The 20,983-nt window shown below is 36.9% G+C and overlaps 1 protein-coding gene across 12 annotated transcripts; it reads right to left on the reverse strand.

Annotated features, from left to right (window-relative positions):
* Positions 1 to 898: 898 nt before the first annotated feature.
* On the reverse strand, positions 899 to 20,545 carry LOC306866341 (tropomyosin alpha-1 chain-like; the record flags this gene model as incomplete). 12 transcript variants are annotated; one of them, XM_079411471.1, is made up of 10 exons in its annotated part: positions 20,105 to 20,341; positions 19,267 to 19,305; positions 18,912 to 18,998; positions 14,350 to 14,483; positions 12,602 to 12,719; positions 12,032 to 12,102; positions 10,688 to 10,763; positions 9,175 to 9,237; positions 8,867 to 8,936; positions 899 to 1,648 (listed from the first exon to the last, which is right to left on the reverse strand). In XM_079411471.1, the coding sequence occupies exons 1-10, from the start codon at positions 20,216 to 20,218 to the stop codon at positions 1,566 to 1,568; spliced, it is 855 nt and encodes a 284-aa protein (XP_079267597.1). In that variant the 5' UTR covers positions 20,219 to 20,341. The 12 variants fall into 12 exon arrangements, with proteins under 12 accessions (XP_079267597.1, XP_079267595.1, XP_079267603.1 ...); XM_079411474.1 differs by lacking the exons at positions 899 to 1,648; positions 19,267 to 19,305 and adding exons at positions 3,546 to 4,568; positions 5,896 to 5,974 and having other exon boundaries at positions 18,912 to 19,037; positions 20,105 to 20,545; XM_079411472.1 differs by lacking the exon at positions 899 to 1,648 and adding an exon at positions 5,892 to 5,974.
* Positions 20,546 to 20,983: the final 438 nt, after the last annotated feature.

The following is a 20,983-nucleotide window of genomic DNA, read 5'->3' on the forward strand; positions in this document are numbered from 1 at the left end:
ATCTATTTAAGATGAAGATAAAAATATTTCAAATATATTATAGAAATGCTTAGATCAGAATATATATATATATATATATATATATAATAAGGTTTAGATCAGAAAAAAAAAATCTCTCAAGAGAGATAATACAATTACATATCAAATATATAAATGCTTAGATATACTATTATTGTAATGTTTAGATCAGAAGAAAAAACCCCCCCATCTAAATCTCTCCCTCTCAAAAAATGTGCTTATAATCACAAGGGGAAAAATACATACATCCATATAAAATATTTATATAACATTTCTAATAATATTAGCTGTTTTTATTCACACCGTGTATTCTTTCAACATTCCTTTTGTAAAGACATGCTGAAACTGTCAACAACGACCCTGAATTTGTCCAATTTAAAGCTCTACAATAGTTTGTTTACGGTTTGAAATCGCCGCCATCAGAGCACCAATCAAAACACTCAGAAGCCAAAACATCACCTTGACATGATCATGCAGCAGCACTATTGCCAACAACACAAATGTTGCATCAGTTTTAACAGCACAACCTCAAGAACGACGACTTTGGCTGAAATGGTCTGCTTTTGTAATCAAGTGGTTTTAACCGTTTGAACACATTCGGTTAGTCCACGTCCTGCAATGTCACATGCTACACCTTCCAACTGCTCAGACACTACAACTAAACTCCTCCAGCGAGACATTTATGCAACAGAATAAGCAAATATGAAATGTAACAGGAAGCAGATAGTCTGAGTAGCATGTGTTGTTGGCAACATCCTCTCAGCAATGAGTGGGAGGAGATGAAAAGCTCTGTAGTGAATATAGTGAACAATTCAGTGCACTTGAAATGCTAAAAACACCTCAAAAACAGACCCCAGGCTTTAGAAAATGTCAAACAGAGTGGTTTTATTAATATTTATTTTAGCTTTGTACATCTTTATATGACATTTAATACACCTACAGTACATTTAAAACGACTAAAATGAATGAGGCACAACGAAATACGATTTCATCATTCTTCAAATATGGTTTTCGGCAGAAGCGAACTCAGCAAATAAACGTTGCCTGACATCTTGCAGCAAAACGGGAGGGAAATCAAAAATAAATAAATTTGGAGTGTAAATAAGTCCCTTTATGGCTAAATATTGGCACAAAGAATGATATCCAAATTGGAAAAGTGTGTGTTCAGTCATAAACTCTATAAGCTACACACTGCTAGACATCCGCCTTCACAGTAGCACCAGTATACATAGGATAGCCTAATCCCACGTACACAATTAAAAAAAGAAAAAAGCTCTCAATCTCAATTCAACTTGGCTTCAGACTCGACATATCCACTAGAACCGTTATGTGCATATATTGAATTAAGTGCAATTGTTGCTAACTTTATGCACAGCCAGAATAAAAACAAACATGTACCATAATATTACATAAAATAAAATACAAGGAACTAAAGCTTTTGTAACAAATGGCACATGTTATTCAATCTGAAAACTGTCAGGACATTTAAAAAAAAAAAAAGAAAAAAGTACAAATTGCAGACATCGTCAAGATTACGTGAGCAGGATTCACATGTTATTCAGCTCCAATAGAGTCTGTTCCAACATCTGGTTCATATTGAGGTTCTCTTCTTTAGCATGTGAGAGTTTCTCTGTTAGAACATCAAGTGAAAGACACGTTAATATCAGTGCAAAGCATGTAGGGAATAACATGCAGTGGATGCCTTGAGCATTGAACATACATAGCTCACACACTCAGTTCATGCTTTCATATAAATATCCATAACTGAGATACACTATATACACACAGTGATATACATGTGTTAATATATAAATGTATGACGGACACAAAGAGTGCTGACTCTTGCATAAAGCAAAAGGCATTAGATGACATCCTGATTAAAGTGCTAGCCATCCATTATCCACGTGCTGCCTTCAAGATCTGGGACGAGCTCGGAAATTGCAATTTATTGATTTTGATTTGCAATAAAATAAATTTCTCTTTCACTGAACAGGGTGTTTTATCTCTTGTCTTTTCCCGAAATAATTCAGAGCTAAGGATAAATTAGAATTTAAATAATTTATATTAATAAAAAAAAAAAAAAAGTAAAAAATTAAAAATACTATTAAATATAAAGTATGAACAAAGTCAGGACATTTGTCTTGACAAGAACACAGGAAAAGTGATTTATATAATGTATGGGAAAAAAACTATATATATTAAAAACAATTATATATCCTTTCTGTACAAAATTATATATTTTTTTACAATGAAAAGCAAAGAAAAAAACATTCTATTAACCTATAATTTAATATACGCTTAAATTTAGAAATTATATTTATAATATATAGTTTAAATAGCAGTATATTAAATTATACATACTATAGTTTAAATTTAGTAAACATTAAGTATTTAAACTAAATAGTTTAAATTTTAAACAATAATAATAGTGCACGAAATGCAACATACCAACAATTTGTTATTTTGTGGAAAATTCCAACTTCACTGTAAAAACAAAAAACATTGAGCAAACTTAAGTTTAAGGCAAGCAGCTTCAGCAGATTTTTGAGTTCTCAACTTTGTTGTATAAACTTAAAACAAGTTGAGATGACGCAAAAATCTGCTGAAGCTAGTTGCCTTAAACTTAAGTTTGCTCAACTTTTTTCTATTTTTTAAGTGTTGTAATTATTTTTCCCACATGACTTGAAGGCAGCAAGAATGTAACTTTGTTACAAAAACACGTTTCTTGAACGTTCATTCACAACAGCATTCATTTTAGACACCATTTGGTGATAAGAACCAAACAACAGTCCACACTGGTTTTAGTCCTCATTCAAGGCCATTCTTAGCTCATTAGAGAGAAGGCGGTTTTTCTCGAGTTGCGGGTAGAGACGGTCTACAGGAGCGGCAGCAGGTTAAGACGAGAGAAAGAGAGAAACAGAAAGAACAGAGTGAAGAAGAAATGAGAACAGCTGCAGGTTAGTAGCATTTCACTCAGACTCAAACCAACCTGGAGGAGGTGATTCAGATGGATCAGACAGAAGGACACAGAGCTCATCAATAAGAGCGGCCCAGTGTAACAACAGTCATATAGTGAGGTGTGTGCGGTTGATGGACAACAGACGAAGTTGTCGCAAAATTGTGAAAATTACTTGACAGTCTTGGAAATGTAAAAAAAAAAAAGATTCATCTAAGGAAGAATGCAATCATTATCTGTTACATTATACCTTATAGAACTTCAGCTATTAGCTTAAAAATTTGATGTAAATTAAAAATGAATTTGTAAATGAAAGTGCTAAGGACTTCATTAGTACAACTTTAAAGGCGATTTTCTCAATATTGATTTTTTTGCACCCTCAGATTCCAGATTTTCAAATATTTGTATCTCAGCCAAATATTGTCCTATCATAAACCATACACCAATGGAAAGCTTATTATTTATATATATATATATATATATATATATATATATATATATATATATATATATATATATATATATATATATATATATATATATATATATATATATATATATATATATTTTTCATACCACAAAGCAGGCAGAAGAAAAAAAACCCATTATTGTATATACCTAACTAGCATTGGAATGACATTCACAGAATGAAAAAGTTTAATACCAAGTTTATATATACATTTTACGGCTTTAAAAATGTTAAATTATTTTTTAGATATCTATTGCAACACTGTTCTCCTACAGTAAAAGGTGGGGAATGTGTTTTAAAACACCATTATAGCAACAATTTTCTCAGATTATGTAATAATAATAATAATAGGATCTGTTGTCATTACATAAAAAAAATTTACTTTTACATTTTCTGAAGAAATGGTTGCTAGGTTGCTCTGTCTATTATATTCCTCACAGATATGGCTCAGATCTGCTCTCTTAATGCAAGCCTATCAGATCTCTCCTCAACACGCAGCACAGTTTGATACACGATTCATTTTTAAGTGGAGTTAAATACTTATTTCATATTATTTTAGTGGTAACTATTAGTGATGCTGGTTTATCACCACATTTACTACTAGCACAGCTCATAAATGACAGGTAATCATGCGGTTTAATGAAGTGATGTTAGAATAGAATTGACAGTCATCTTTTACCCTGACAAAACCTGATTAAAAATGCACAGAAATTTGAATAGTAGGAGAGGATGAATTTACCTAACATGTAAATATGAGGAAACCAACATGCAGCGCTTTAGGAACGTTCCCCACATAAATAGATGGCCTTTATTAAACACTTAACGAACAAGAGCTCGCTTGATATAACATCTCATAAAATAACCAAAGAAGAAACCCATGACTTCTACCAGTGCTTCTGACTTTATTAGAGCCACAGCAATAAAAGCACATAGAAATGAAAAGGAAATAAAGAACAAAAATGAGATGTTTACATAGTTTTACATAAAGCCAAATGAATTAAAGGTTCTGTACAAGAAGAGATGGATAACAAAACCTAATGTAGAGGGATGAGAGGAAAAGAAAGGCTGGAAAGAGCAGAGTGAAGTCGTTCAGCCGGCGGGACGCGTCTCTGATGAACAATTTATCTGCGCGGGGGGAAAAAGTAAGAAAAAAGGTGATGGAAGGGACAGAGAAAGCCATCAAACACAAGAAGAGGGAAGAAACCACCACATACAGGAGCCACGATGCTGCTTATTATAAAGAGTCTCCACTGATCTCTGATATCATAAAAGTCTCTAGCTAACGCTAATGCTGAATGGCCATAGAGGGGAGCCAAACAACCCCACAGCTTTCACCAAGCAGCTCAAGCTCCTAAACAACTACTACATATGAGACAACATCCTACGATCAGAAAGCATCTCTACACAGCAGGCTTTGGGCCGGTCTTCTGAACAGAAGAAGACCTTGTTAGTAGCTGAATTTACACCAGAGGAGAGGAAACACCACACACACGAAGTCACCGAGCATGAAATGCTTCCCACTGTAAAACCGTGGTGCATTTCTGACTGCATTTCACATGCTTTGGGGTTAAGACTTCACAGAACTGCCAGTATAGCTGGGTGATAGAGTCCAGCTTTCTATATTATTGTGTTTTAAAATGAACCAATATCCTGAATATTGTTAACATTTCTAAAAGATAGTTAACTGACTAAATCCCTGTTTGTTAATACCCACGTTTTCATGGAAATAAAGCACATATACTGTGTGAACTGCATCGCATATAATTTAATTAAATCATAGCGTTTGTGAATTCACAATTATGCTTAATTATGATTTTTAAGTGGGTTTAATATATCATGCAGCCTTGGAAAATAGTCTAAAAATGTGTTTTATGCATTTTCGTCTGTGAAATGCGCCACTTCCGGTATTTTGCCGGTTAGTCGACGCGAGCAAAATTAAAGTTGACGATTTAAAAAAAAATAAAATAAGAATCGCGACAGCCCTAATTTAATGTTTATATATTTAATGTTTTACAAAGATTTTAATTTTACAATTATATAATAAAATAAATAAACTAACTTTTAAAGCTATATCACCCAGCCCTAGTACTGACCAGCAAAAATTTTACCAAACGTTTGAGAGTTAGGAGTTGTGTTTTCTCACAATATCATTTCAAATGAAGTAATACAATAGTTATGAATTCAAATCACAAAACTCCTATACACTAACTCTACAAGCCATGGCCTTAACATTAAGACCCATGGACAAATTTGCAATAAGCAAATACTTCAGATACCTCAAATAACAGTACAGGAACCATAAGCCTTGTAGAGTTACAGAGATAGAGTTTTTAAACGGAGGAAAGAGTCAGTGTGTGAACTGAAGATACAAGACCTTATTTAGAGCGGGTGAGTGGGGATTATGGGTAATGGGGAGGAGTACAGGCACAGGCAGAGAACGCAGATGAATTACATTGAAGTCATGTCGTTGAGAGCGTGGTCCAGCTCCTCGCTGATGGCTTTGTACTTGAGTTTCTGGGAATACAACTCATCTATCGGGATTCGGGACGGTGTGTTTGATGGAAGGGAGACAGAGGAGGGTGGAGAGGAAGAGGTGGAGGGAAGGGATAAAAACAGGTGCAGGAGTGAAGCATCCAATCCAGCGGCAAGATGAGGCCCGGTGAACCGAGTGACAGACAGCGAGAGAGTGACGTGAAGACAGAGAGAGAGAGAGAGAGAGTGGAGGGAAAACAGAAAATAAAGTTAAGGAGGAATGGAAAGGAACTGAAACACAAGGCAAAACCATGACAAATTTGTCAGTCACCATGAAACACCAAACAGGGTCGCTCACAGGTCACTTACTGAACGAGATGTTAAAGGGGTCCTATTATGCTTTTTCACTTTTTGAATTTTAATCTGTGTGAAGTATGTTTGGGCATAAAAATATTTTATAAATCTCAAAGTCCACTCCAAAGGGAGATATTTCGTAAAAAAAAAAAAAACCCTTTTCAAGAACTACAACGAACGGCTCGTTTTGGATTACAAGATTGTTTTCCTGTATTTGTGACATCACACAGTGGCCCATTAGAATATGATAAATAAATCCCATCTATGGAAATTTGAATGGTTGGGGGGTGGGGAGAACACTTGGTTGAGCACTGCACGTTTCAAACCAGTGCGGGTGTTTTTATATCACTGTATTTCTGATGGAAACCAACTGTCTTCAGAAAATGTTTGATGTCACTTTCAGTTCATCTTGTATATAATGTCTGATAAAGCAGCGTTTGTGAGCAGAGCGCTGCTTTGTGTACAGCGTTACCGGGGAATCCTCGCTCTCTACCACTCCAATAGCGGCTTCTGCTGGCAGAGAATGAATTTACATAGGCTATATGCCGCCACACAAGTTATAATGTTAGAATTAAAGAACAATAAACATTACCTTTGCATTATCTGTACATAGTAAATGCAGTTATTTTTAAGCTGTTGTTGACATCCCATCTAAAACGTGATTTAGCCAAGAAAAAACAATTGTTACCACTTTATGTCTTGTAATATCCGTGCGTGCAAAGGTTCTGCGCGATCCTCTTGTTCAAAATTCTCGGGGTCTGAACTGATATGGCAATAGGGCGAGGCAGCACTGAAACACCGTCTAAGCTGTTCGCCAATCACAGCGCACTGGGACAGCTAACCAATCACAACACATTTCATTTTTCGGAAGGCGGGCCTTCATCAAACCCGGAACTAGTCGAGCCGTTTGTGCCAGGTTGGGGAGAAAAGTATTGTAATAATGTGAATTATGTGAAAAATAATGCGATTTTTGAACCACCAAGCATCAGAGCATGTTCTAGTACACCCCCAAAACTAAACCAAGACTTTGTAAAAGAGTATAATAGGACCCCTTTAAATGAATTGTCATTATTTATTCACTCATGTTGTTCAAAACCTGTAGGACTTTAATTCTTCAGTGGAACACCATATCAGAAAATGTCCAGAATGCTCTTTTCCCACCCGTTGAAGCTTTTAAATCTCATTTAACTCATTACGGCTTGTCTAGATGCCATTCCAGGTATCACTGGTTTCTGTGTTTCTTGTCATTTGTCAAGCCTCCATGTCTTGAATAATTTGTGCACTTTTTATATAGTGCAAATCATTAGCTAGGCTTCCATCCACCAATTTTTATGCACATTTTGGATGGAAACGCCAAGATGCACATACAAAAAAAAAATAAAATAAAAATAATCCAAAAAACTAAAATCAAAACTTACACGCTCAACTAAGTAGGATAATTTTCTTATCCGGTAAGAAAACATGCACATAAAATATGATGGAAACAAATTTAAAGAAACCATTTCTTAAAGTGCATCAAAAAAGACATGGCTTTGCGATGGGACAGCATACCTGGACCAACCAATGGACGGATCTCATTGCACAGCATCAAGTTAATCAGGAAGTGACAATTTAGTTCTCTTCAACTCACTGGATGGAAACGGTGCTTTATTCGCAAATATTTTATGCAATATTCCAATTCTGCGCAAAAGTTTAATTTGTAACTTTGGATGGAAACATGGCTACTGACTACTTTTACAGTACTCTCTGTAAGGTTGTGTTTTAACATGAAATAAATGCACTTTAAATGTTAAAATATTTTTTGAAAGAAGTCTCTTATGTTCACCAAAGCTGCATTTATTTGATCAAAAATACTGAAAAATCTTGAAATATTATTACAATTTAAAATAACTTTTCTATTTGAATATAATTTAAAAATGTGATTTATTCCTCTGATGCAAAGCTGAATTTTCAGCATCATTACTCCAGTCTTCAGTGTCACATGATCCTTCAGAAATCACCCTATACTGATTTGCTGTGCAAAAACATTATCAACTTAGAAAACAGAAATAAATTAAATCAAACCGGTTCGACATGAATGCGAATAAATAACAGTTAATTTTTGGATGAACCATCCCTGTTAAGGTTCTTACGGTTGCCTCTCTGACCAGGATGTTGAATTATCACAGATACATTAACAAAGTGCAAACACTGCGGTACAGTTATGAAAATGAACTTGGACTTGTGTAAATCCAAATACAGGAGAAGACTATTTAACAGCTGCTCATAAAAGCCTAATGAAGTTTAAATGCTGCGTGTAATTGGACCTCAGTAACACGGGTGTCATCTTACAAAACAATGTGAAGTCTGTGTGTGTGGATCTGCACATGACTGGTCTCTCCGAAAGAGGTAATGCTTAATTGTGCGACTGAACTGATAAGGAAGCTGAAAGAAGGCCAGTAGGTCAGAAGGTTTGAGGAAAAGAATGACGGTAGCGAAATAAAAGGCTGAAAGCTTTATGACCTGAAGCGAAAGGAGTAGTCGCTCTGAATACTTCACACTCACACATATGAATGAAAATTTGACAGTTGCTGAAATGACTCTAATGAAAGTCGTACCTTCAAGGTCATCAATGGTCTTCTCAAGCTTGGCGACTGACCTCTCAGAGAACTCGGCACGGGTCTCGGCCTGCAGAAGAAAAAAAAAAACAAAACATTGAGACTACTGGGACAGTCATTTGTAGCTAATAAAATATTAAAAACCCAGAACTAGTAAGGAAAAAAAAATAATCAAATGAGATAAGTTAATACGGTGTGATATATACACAATAACAGTGATTTAAACTATTGATATAGTGATGCAAGACTTGATATACTTGACTCCCCTGGACAGAAGGATGACTAAATATCATGAAAAATGTTCATACCTCCTTTAGTTTGTCAGTGAGGACCTTGATCTCCTCCTCGTATTTGTCTTCTTTCTGTGAGTACTGCAGACATCATAAGAGGGACAGACGTCAAAACACAAACCAGCACATGAGCATTTAACACTACATTGGCACTCCGCTCAATAACACTCTTAGGCTGTTACAGCACATAAACCAGAATTTGTTTTTCTCCTGTTCTCATATCTAGGACTGACTACTTCCACTGTCATTTTGTAAATGATGACATCATCATGGACAGTGTATTCAATAATATCTACTTTGGATGCCACAGCAGTGGCTTAAGCATCATCAAGAAGTTTAAGAGTAGTTGTCACTGTAGAAATAAAATATATACACACACACACAAAACGTTGTTAAACCATAACACATACATATAATATAATACAAGTACACACACATATACACAGACATATATTTGTGTGTGTGTGTGTACTTATACATTATCATACATGCATTCATATACAACACATTTTATATATTCAGACTGTGTAATCCATAGATAAAAACCGCTGACATTTAAATTACCAAAGATGTGGGACTATTTTCACAGACGAAAATGTATTCGTTTGTGTCTTTAATGTGTAATAGGGCTGTCAAATCGATGAAATCGCATCCAAAATATAATTGTTTACATGAGGAGTATGTACTGTGTACATTTATATACATACACACACGGATATATTTAAGAAATATTTATATTAAGCATTTTATTTATTTTCTATATGAATATAAATAAGTATAACATTTCTTAAAATATATACATGCATGCATATATAAATATCTACACAAAATACACGTAAACAAACTTATTTTGGATGCGATTAATCTCGATTAACCGATTTGACAGTACTAGCATTAACTCAATATTACAGGTTTTTAAGATATGATAACTTACGTCGTGTAAGCTAATGTTGATCAAAATCATCAGCTAAAGTCTAAGGCAGATACAGATATTCATACATGCGTATAACTTCGGATGCAGCAACAAAGTTAACTTGCTTTTGAGTGTTCACAGACTGAAGGGCCTTGCACACCGAGTACAAAATTTCCGTATGCGTTTTTCATATTTTTTTGTATTCGTCATCCTTTCCTATCAAAGTGCTTGCTACGGATGCGGAAACACAGAAAATTGAACACGGTCTGATTTTTTTTTTGATGACAGACAAAAGTTTGAGGCAGTGTGCAGAGACCTTGACTCTTAACCAGATTTCACTTTAACAAGATTTGAATGGTTATCCAGAAAGCTTCACCAGAAGTTAAAAAACAAAACAAATAAAAACAACAACACTACGCTGAATCTGGTGCACCAGTTAGACCAGCACCACAACAATACAAAATCAGAAAATGTCAAAAAAGCAAGCACGCACACAATTCAACCCCTCATTTACATATATACACAAAGATGGGTTGTTAAACAGAAACATTGGTTATCCTGGTTTGTTGAGGAGGAGGGGTGGATGGTGTGCCTGGGTGAGCAGCAGAGCACACCTACCTTCTCAGCCTGGGCTTCCAGGGACTTCAGGTTGTTGGTCACAGTTTTCAACTCTTCCTCAAGCTCAGAGCATTTGCTGTTGTTTTACACACAGAACACAGAGGAGAGGAGGAAAGGTACATTGAGAGGAGGAGAACCAGAAGCAGGTTGGAACAGAGGGACATCAGGGAACCGGAAGAGAAGAAAGAGGAACAAAATAAACAAAACCCCAAAATCAATCAAAACAGGGATGGAGGACAAGGGGAGCCCAAAGTCCCATTAACACCGCAGGAATGTGCCATGATGACGAATCGAAGTCTAAATAACTGCTGCATGCAAGTTGTTAGGAGTTACACCGTATGAGAAGAAATCAAGTTGCAGCATTCCTGCCAAGTTAGAAGGGCGTGAAGCAAACAAACAAAAAGATGGACCAAATAAAGCTGCATGGGTACAAGGCAAGGGAAACGGATTTTGTCTCTTACAGAGTACACAAGGTTAGATGTATGCAACCTAATGACTGGCGTGCAGTACCTGTTCTTCTGATGCCTTTAATGACTTATAGGTTTGGTCCAACACTCGAAGCTCATCCTGTGATCTCCGAAGGCGTCTGTTAGTGTGTGCAGAGGGAAGGCCATTCCAAACATGGGCCACATGCAAGTTAACAGTGCATGCAAAAATAAAACATAAGACAACCAAAACAAGAAACAGGAATGTGAAGCAGTTATTAGCCATTAGCAATATGGTAGTAATATTCTTAGGGGATTTACACACGGGACGCATTGTTGTGTTACGTCTAAGCTACTGTTAAAGAGTCAGAATCGGAAGAAGGCCATCCAAATATTTTCTTCTATCGTTTAATGAATAATTTGTATGCAGACATGCAACTTATTGACCTACTGATTTCTACTGTTTTCACGCATACTAGATAGCAGGGAAGTGGGCATATTTGTATACAGGCATAAATCACAACACCTGAGGATGCCATTTTAGAGAATTAATTTCAAGTTAAAAATAGTGCTACGGTATGATACGTCACATTTAAAACAATGAATCAGGAAAAGCTGGAGGCGGGACAAGCAGAGCACATGGAGTGCTGACTAAACTAACATTTATATGTCAGAAGTGGCTCTTATACTGTTTACAAAGGACTGTAACAGTAACAGAGAAGCTCTAGTTTTTAATACATTTTGCATTCATTGGCCTCAGCAAGTAAAAGGCTAGTTAGCGTCTCATGTATTCTGTGTGTATGCCTCCTGACACAGAATCTGTAAGGGTGTGTGAAGAGACTCAGGCACATGCATGAATATGAAGGCATGTATGTGTAGGTTTGTGCAGGCATGCAGAGGCTGCAGGAAAGTCTTGTACCTCTCATTCAGCTCAGCACGCTCCTCTGTGCGCTCCAGCTCAGCCTCAACGATCACCAGCTTACGGGCCACCTGCACACACACAGGCCAGATCATGGGACAATTACATACTTGTACTTATAGCTAATTTAAAAAGGGGGAAAACACTTTCTACGCATTAGACTAGACAAAATGAAAACAAAAGACAAAAAAAAAAACGCAAAAAAAAAAAAAAAAAAGACAAAAGCAAAAGCAAAGCATTAAATCACCAGAAACCAAAAGGACATAAAACAAGACAATTAAACAAAACAAGATAACCAGTTCAAAACAAAATCACAAAGAAACAAAAACAAACAAAAACGCAATGCAACAAAAATCCAAAACTAACAAACAAACAAAAACAAGCCAAGACAAACAAAAACCACAAAGCTATCAGATCAGATTTAAAAATACAGCAAATCTTTTTTTATGCTTATGCTGAGCATCTGCTCGCTCACACTTTAAGTGTGAAAGGTCATGTGGCTAGGCAGGAAGTAATTTTTTTTTTTTTGTGCGCGCGCGCATGTATGGTTTGGTGGCTGAGGAAACCTGCCTCCTCGTATTTGCGGTCGGCCTCCTCAGCAATGTGTTTGGCCTCCTTCAGCTGGATCTCCTGAATCTCCATCTTCTCCTCATCCTTCAGAGCTCTGTTCTCAATGACCTTCATGCCTCTGGAAGGAGGAAGCAAGAAATGGATTCAAAGAAAGATGAAATCTCTTTATAGCATCACGATGACTCAATTTGGATCAATTATTCACTACAAGTTACATTCAAAGCCACCAACTTGTCTGCAGTTAAGCTCTGGGATCAAAGACACAGTTTTAGCTTCTAAACCCATGTTTTCTTGTATTATCACAACAGTCACTGTCAGAACAGATGAATGGGAGGGAAAAAGCACTTAAGAGCTAGACAAGGTCTCGGTACAGAGTGGTTCTATGCAGGCGTGCTGGGCTGGAGACAGAGGGACTCTGTGTGTGCAAACAAAGGAAGGGAAATGCAGCCTAGTGCCTCTACAAATTGCTGTTTATTCAGTAACCCAATGGCTCTACGCATACAGCTCACGTCAGTTGTTTAGGCCAAAAACAGCATCACACAACTACAACCGACTGCAATGCCCTTGATGTTTCTGCTATGTGCTGAGGCATTTCAAGGGCTTCTTAAAACGTTCAAAAAAAAAATAAAAAAATTTACATTTTGAATGTTTTTTTAATGTATTAAAATAATGCTTTATTTTTTATAGCATAATTTGTTCAATAACTTATTTTATTGTTAAGATAAACTATATTGTTAAAATAAAAATAAAATAAACAAAACCCCGTAATTGAATTGAGCAATAATAATAATAATAATAATAATAATAATAATAATAATAATAGCGATGGCTTGCCTTAACACAACTACGATTACAAACTACTCATGTAGGGTCGCTGTGCTGGTGATTAGAAAATTACATGGACTTCCCTCAGCACACACAAACAGTCTTTATGCAGGGCACCAGATGTGCGGTGCAGGCTAGGAAGTGGCAGCATGTTGTCATTTCAATAGCAACACATCGGCAGAGCCGCACACAGTCACTGCAAGAGGGGGAGGAACGGGGTGTGGACCTGCTCAACTGACTCGTTCTGCTTCAGCGAATCAGGCTGATGGTCCTACAGAATGCCACGCTTGATTGCATTGTACTACACAATACCACGGTATGCTATAGCCCTGTACACGTGTACTGTATATACTAGGGCTTGGCAGCATGGACAAACTCATACAGGAAATGCAGTGATAAAATGTTTGGTCATTTATTTATTTTATTGACTAAATGTTTTGTCAGTTCGCCGATTCAGCATTATTTTCATTTGGTTCATTCACAAACAAGACACTGCGTTTATTCAGTTCGCTCACAAGCAAAATGTTTTGAGTTATGATTGTCACTACGTATGAGTTATGTTGAGATACCACGTTCATTTGGTTCGTTCGCAAATGAGATTCTGTGATTCATTCAGTAAAGAGCATATTTTTTCAATCAATTAAATAGCCCTCAGCTCACACTTAAAATGTTATGCTATAGTCAGTCTTTGAAGGCAATGAAAACGTCAAAACTAAAGTGAAAATGCCAAAAGCAAACATGAATTATTCACTCACAAAATTGCACTAGTAGTCCTGCACAACAATAACCTTGCTGATATCCACACAATTGTAAAGCAGGCTGTCAGTAGACTTTCTACGCATTTTATTTCACTATACAATGGTATAGACTGTCCTACACCATTCTTTGTAATTGTAAAGTAAGTGTCAGTGTACTGTACTAACCTCTCGCTCTCATCAGCAGCCTTCTCGGCCTCCTCCAGCTTCTGCAGGGCAGTGGCCAAACGCTCCTGTGCGCGATCCAACTCCTCCTCAACCAGCTGGATACGTCTGTTCAGGGAAGCTACATCACTCTCAGCCTTGAAGAGCACAGAGGAACTGGTATAAAAGCTCAAGATCAGATGTTCACCCACAGTTCACATAGACAGTGACACCTAAACCTCACAAATGCTGACGGCTCCCATTCAGAGTAAAGAACTTGTCAGGCTTGTATTTGTAACCAAGTTTTGGCGACGGAGTAATTTGGTTATAAACAGCAGTACTAACAAGCTTAGCTTCCATTCAAATCTACTGAGACAGAGCGATTTCTTCTGCTGTGGTCGCACACATCATGATAGCACATAATGACAGCAACGCTAATGGATGAGACATGACTAGGCCATCGGATCATTACCGATCATTAGCCTCTGGGACAACATTAAAAGGCGTTGGGAGGGAATCGCAGTGGACCTACAGGGATTACACAGTCAAAGGGCAAACAAACACACATGACCAGTGAAGAACTACAGGCTGCTCCTGATACCTGAGAAAATTTCAAACATACTGCAGGGAAACTCAATGCTGCTTTATGAAGCTTGGGCAACATTAAAGTCTCATTCAGCAGTAGCTGTGGGTTCCTGGTGGACTGTGAACCAGAATTGGGTCAGTTCTGTTCTCACAATTATAAATGCAATTAATACAATGCAACTGACTACATAATTCATGCATTGAAAAGCAGTGTTGGAGACACCTCTTTACATCCAACGTAAAATCTGGCCTATAAGACTGGCTTTTAACATATGCTAAATTACTTGACATATATTCCCAAGTACTTTAAATATATAATATTGTTACACCATAAAAACCTGAGTGCATATTTATGTTTTTATAGCATGCATAACAAATAACTTCTGCTTAAGTCCCAGTCCAGTGATAAGCAAAGGCCTTCCACAAAAGGGAACTACCTGGGGCAAAGTGCATGTTATATTGTCAGCTGAGATATGAAAAACTAGAAAGCAATACAGATAACCCTGACAGCCAGCACTGAACTGCTACATTTCCTTAAAGGGCCCAGAGTCTCAAGCATGCTTGTATAGAAAAGACTGAGACCATTGCTTCTATAGCAAACTAGAGCTATCACGGTTTATTTCAGCATGACTAAGGAGATTCCTATTGTATGTGAAGATGCAGACTGGCCATATAAGGGAAAATGCTAAAATGCTTCATGAGATATCAGCATACAGCCAGAAGAAGCAGCACCTTATTCATTACGATAAAACCACAACAGCAGAGCCTGCATAAACAGTTCTGTCCAGGATCACTACTGAACTGTTGAAGGCTATTAGCCTAAAATGATTACACTCAGAGCCTCTGGTCCAATGTAAATTGTCAAACAAGGACCTATTCACAGCACCACAACTTACTTAACTAACCGGATTATAACCAGAATCTCCAATTACAACCATCAACAAGAGAACAGACTGAAAACACAGGGATGAGTCTTGCACAGAGATGTCATCAGCGATCTCAAAGTTTGGGGTGAAAACAACATGGTCTCTGTTGTTTAAACGTCCTGTTTCAAAACGTCCGACTCATTTCCGAGAATCGATTCTTTCGAACAGTTCAGTTCAAAGAACCGGTTAAAAACGACTCACTAATTGACATTCAGACGTAGGCTGTGTGTCATCACATAGTCCCTAATACCCATATTACATTTTTAAGTGGGTGCTTTTAAATAAAATTTCATGAGTCTTCTTAATTCAGTATGCAGTCACGATTTAGTTCATAAAAATAATGATTCAGTTCAAGCTATAGCATGACTTTACATTTTAAGTAATCAATTTTAGTCCAAAATGTATTTAAGCTCCCAGTTGAAAGTTTTTGCCATTTAAAAAACAAACAAACAAATGTAATTTATTGAGACCGATTTTTACATTAAATCATTATTGGCTCTTTGGGAATCGATCACATTCGAACGAAACGATTCCCGCCTATCAAAAGTCGGACAGGTTTAAGAGGGAGTCAATTAATTGTTGTTTAGACCGTTCACAGCGTTTCAGTCAAATTGGTGAACTAATCAATCAGGCCGATTAGGTGACCCGGTTCAATCGATTCATTTTCAAGATTCGACTCGTTCGGATACGAATCGGATGTCATTATTCAGCTCCTTTAAACTATATTTACACGCGTCAGGTTATAATCACACTGGCAAACATTTAATTCGCGTCTCCAGTTTGTTGCAAGTAAGAAAAGAGAAGTTATTTAAAAACGGGCGTGATACGAATGTCGCCGTAAACAGCGCGTAGAGGGCGTCTGAGAAATTCCGCTACTTTAATTCCGCACATCACCTCGCGCGCTATCGTATCCGTTCCGAACGCGACTGTTTCAATGAACTCACTCGCATCGGAACGCATGGAATGCGCGCGACGTTACACTGCTGCGCGTCGCATTTCTACACATGCACTTTATACTTTGTATCATTCTGCGTTCTTACTGCTTCTCTGGCTTTCCTCTCGAGCGCCAGTTCCCTCTGCAGTTTCTCCGCTCTCTCTTCAGCACCGTCCGCTTGCTCTTGCAACAGTTTTATTTTCCGTTTGACTGCTTCCAGTGATGTAGCCGCCATTCTTATTCTAAATAAGCACTAAAAGCGTCGTCTTTGAACGCGTTTCCTTCAAATGAACAGAGCTCAGAGACGCTGTTGCCTCTGATCTGTGGTAAACGCGAAGACGCGGAGCAACGTTTCAGATCACACCGGAAGTAACCATGTTTTCATAGGCGAGCCCCAAACGACGTCATTACCATGAACTAGGGCTTATCTACCGATTTTCAGCGATCAGTATTTCCATGAGAGACATTTAAGAGGTGAATGCAATGCATGTTTAATATGTTGCATGAAAGACTCATTTTACCAATTCATTTAATAGTAGTTTATTTTAAAGTCATTTGGAGGATGTGCAAGATACACGTTTACATCCTGCACCTGCTGCACACCTGGATGCGTTAATCAATAGCCTGATGGGTAATTGACTATAGAGTGCTGGTGCTGAAACTGAGCTGCTAAATATGGAATAACTTCAGTGGGAGGGGGCACGTTGTTCTGGGCCTCGAATCTATTTGTTTAGTCCACTTGCGCCCTCTATAGGGATAATTAGAGTATTGATCAGAGCTGACTATGCTATTGTATTTTTTTTCTGGACAATTATGTTTTATTATACTTAATTAATGTAATATATGTATATATATATATATATATATATATATATATATATTACATTAATTATGATTATATTATTATTAATTATGATTATATTAATTTACTATTAAATTATTTATACAAATATATTACTATTATATGTATATGATGTATATTTATATAATATTAATATATATATTAATATATATATATTTATAAACTTATTTCTAAACATTTTGATATTGTAATGTGCAGACATTATGACAAAAATATTATGGAAAATTATGACAACAATAATTCTATACTAATAATATTACATTATTGTGATTATATTATTTTATTGCTATTAAATTAAATGAATTTATTAAAATAAACGATCATTTATATTATGTTTTTTTAAATATATATTTAACATTAATTTATCATATTTAATAATTAATATTTTATTACTATTATATTTATGTAATTTATCAACATTAACCAATAATATTTTTACTACTATTATATTAATGTTAAAAATATTTTAATTTGAAATTTAAATACAACCTATTTTTGCGCCCTTAGTGTAATTCTGTTGATGCACACGAGAGGGAGTCCAAGTGTGCACTTTTCAAGACCATACTACAAAGATCTATTATTTTAACACAACAAAACTGAGTGAGAATCAGTTTCTACCTACGTATATTCTTTTAAGTTATTTAAAAATATATATATATCTCTCAATTATTGAATAACTAATGGTGAATCAATAAAACGCAAAACGACTTAAATTCAAATGAGGCTGAAGTTATGGTCAAAGGACTATATCTTGTATCATGCAAAGCTATGCAAAGACTTGTCAAGACTTTGGATCGTCTACTCGTGCAGTTCTCAGAATACAGTTTAGTTTTAAAAGAATCAATGTCAGTTTCAGTTTCAGTCGATGAGTCTTTCTCAAGGGCAGAGCCCAAGGAGTGGGTCTGAGTCTTGACCATATAAAGCACTAGGCTAAATATAACAGCCTGCCTGCTCACTCTCTTCTGTCTTGGAATGCACGTCTTATAATTTAAAATCGCGAATCGTGTATTAATGTTTTCATATCTATACTAATACACCATGTTTGGTCAGAGATATGCGGATTGTGTTTATAATACTATGCCATAGGCAAATTTTTGGCCATATAGTTAACTTTATTTTGACGTCTGAGGAAAAAAAAGAGCAACCTGGGTCCTAAAGCAATATTCACAACCATCCTCAAATATGAAAACCGACTCTTATCTGTAAATAATAAAGGTGTGGCATGCCAAAAGTGTCAGGAAAAGATGCGTGAAGGCGGTGATGCTCCATAGCTACTCACATCTGCGGCTTTCTTTTCAGCCACCTCCAGTTTCTCCTGTGCATCTTTAAGAGCCTCGGAATATTTGTCGAGCTCATCCTCAGTGCCCTTCAGTTTCTTCTGCAGTGCTACGAGGTCATCCTCAAGCTGTGCGTGTTTGAGTGATTGATTGACAGCAGTGAGGAGCGGGAAGCGGAGTGTGCGCGTGGTGTGGCGGGCAAAGACACCGACAGAGAAAGAGACAGGAAGAAAGAAAAGTTAGGGAGATTCAGACAGGAACACAAAATACCTTGGTGGCGACCTCGTCAGCAGACAGGAGCTTCTCCTCGACGCTCTGGTACTCCTCAAGCACTTTATCACGCTCGTCCTCCGTTACGCGCAACCTCTTTTCCAACTGAATTAGTTCGTCTTCTAACTACACATGCATAAATGACAGTTTTCATAACAAATGAGCTAAACTTTTATTAGAAATGTCACTAAACATGTTTACTTTAAATACTAAACATGCTGTTTAACCCTTGCTTCTGTTTGTGGTCTCGGAGACCCAAAGGCCTTTTTAGTAGCTCAAAAATATACTTAACATGCTTTTTATTTGCATTTGTTTTATTTTTTACTGTATGCTTTGTTGGGATCATACTTCTTAAATGTTTGTGTAGCTTACTTCACGATACCACAAAGGGTTAAAGCATCAATATTATCTACCAAACGAGTTTACACAAGGTTTTAATTGTGAAAATAGGCTACTACAGTCACAGTGTTAAAAGACAGCACACTAAAACGGTTGACTGAATACTTCAGTTTAAGTAGCCTAATCCAAGAGTTAGGCTACAGCCTACTGTCATTATTTTATTCAACCATTTTGAATTTAATTAGCCTGCTAATGATGAAAATATAGTTGAAACACTGAAAACTGATAAATAGGCTATTATTCGACAGTAAGTAAAAACCGTATAGGTTAGTTAATCCTGTATCAATTGAACATTAAGGGTTAATGCATTAAAGGTTGCATCTTTTTGCATTGGTTGCGTTACAATAAAAGGGCATTAATTGACATTAAAATGTTTAATTCTTGTACTCGTTACTTTTACCCTTCTTCTGTCACTATAAATCCACTCAGGCGCAGTAATAATCCATTTATCAAGTAGCGCGCGGGAGCGGCGCGTGCGCGTGCGCGTTATGGATAACTTTTAAAAGTCCTCATAAAAACCGCAGACCTGTTTGCTCCTGTCCTCCGCTGCCTTTTTGTCTCCCTCAGCCTGCTCAGCTCTGTCCAAGGCGTTCTCCTTGTCGAGCTTGAGCATCTGCATCTTCTTCTTAATGGCATCCATGGCTGCTTATGGGTTGCTCGGCTGCAATAGAGAAATGTCCAGAGAGGAGCGAGGGTCAGAAGCGCTTGGGACCGTACGCAGAGCTGGAGTGCGAGCGCCCGCTCCTGTGCGCGCTCTCAAATACGCACTTTCACGGGAGGGGTGACTGAATTCCTCTGGACATTCAATACTTTTTTGGAAACAGCCGCATTGGGCTGCTTCTCCATACCCCATGTCTTTTTTTATGGATCTGAGAGGCGATTCGCTGCTGCTCGACATTTGACCGTTTATATGCCTATATAAGGGGTGTGATGGGCAAGGCAAACTCCTCAAGACGTCTTCACACATACTGAGCGCGACGGAATGGAGCAGAACGCATGCGGGGGTCTCGAGACGCTTTTTCGACGTGACACACTCATCAAAACGCAACACTCATGGAAGGAGCCCCAATAATCTGATTCATTTTTATTTTAGGGGAATAAGGAAAATTCAAAGAAAATGTTACAAAATATAAAAAAGAAGCTTTCTTCTTTAATTAAAAAATAAAAAATCATATATTATATTTTCCTTTGATTTAGGCTAATCCAGGGAAAGGTGTATATTTATGGGATCCTGAGGTGTTATGATTATTTTTGGAGAGAGAGGCAATATTTGAAATATTCACACACACACACACACACTGTCATTATTAATTGCATCCAGAATAAAAGTACGTAATATATGTATGTGTACTGTTTATGATGTTGCCTATATATAAATACACACACATACAATACATATTTTGAA

This window comes from Barbus barbus, assembly GCF_936440315.1.
Source record: "Barbus barbus genome assembly, chromosome: 48".
In the NCBI taxonomy this organism is placed as follows: Eukaryota; Metazoa; Chordata; class Actinopteri; order Cypriniformes; family Cyprinidae; genus Barbus; species Barbus barbus.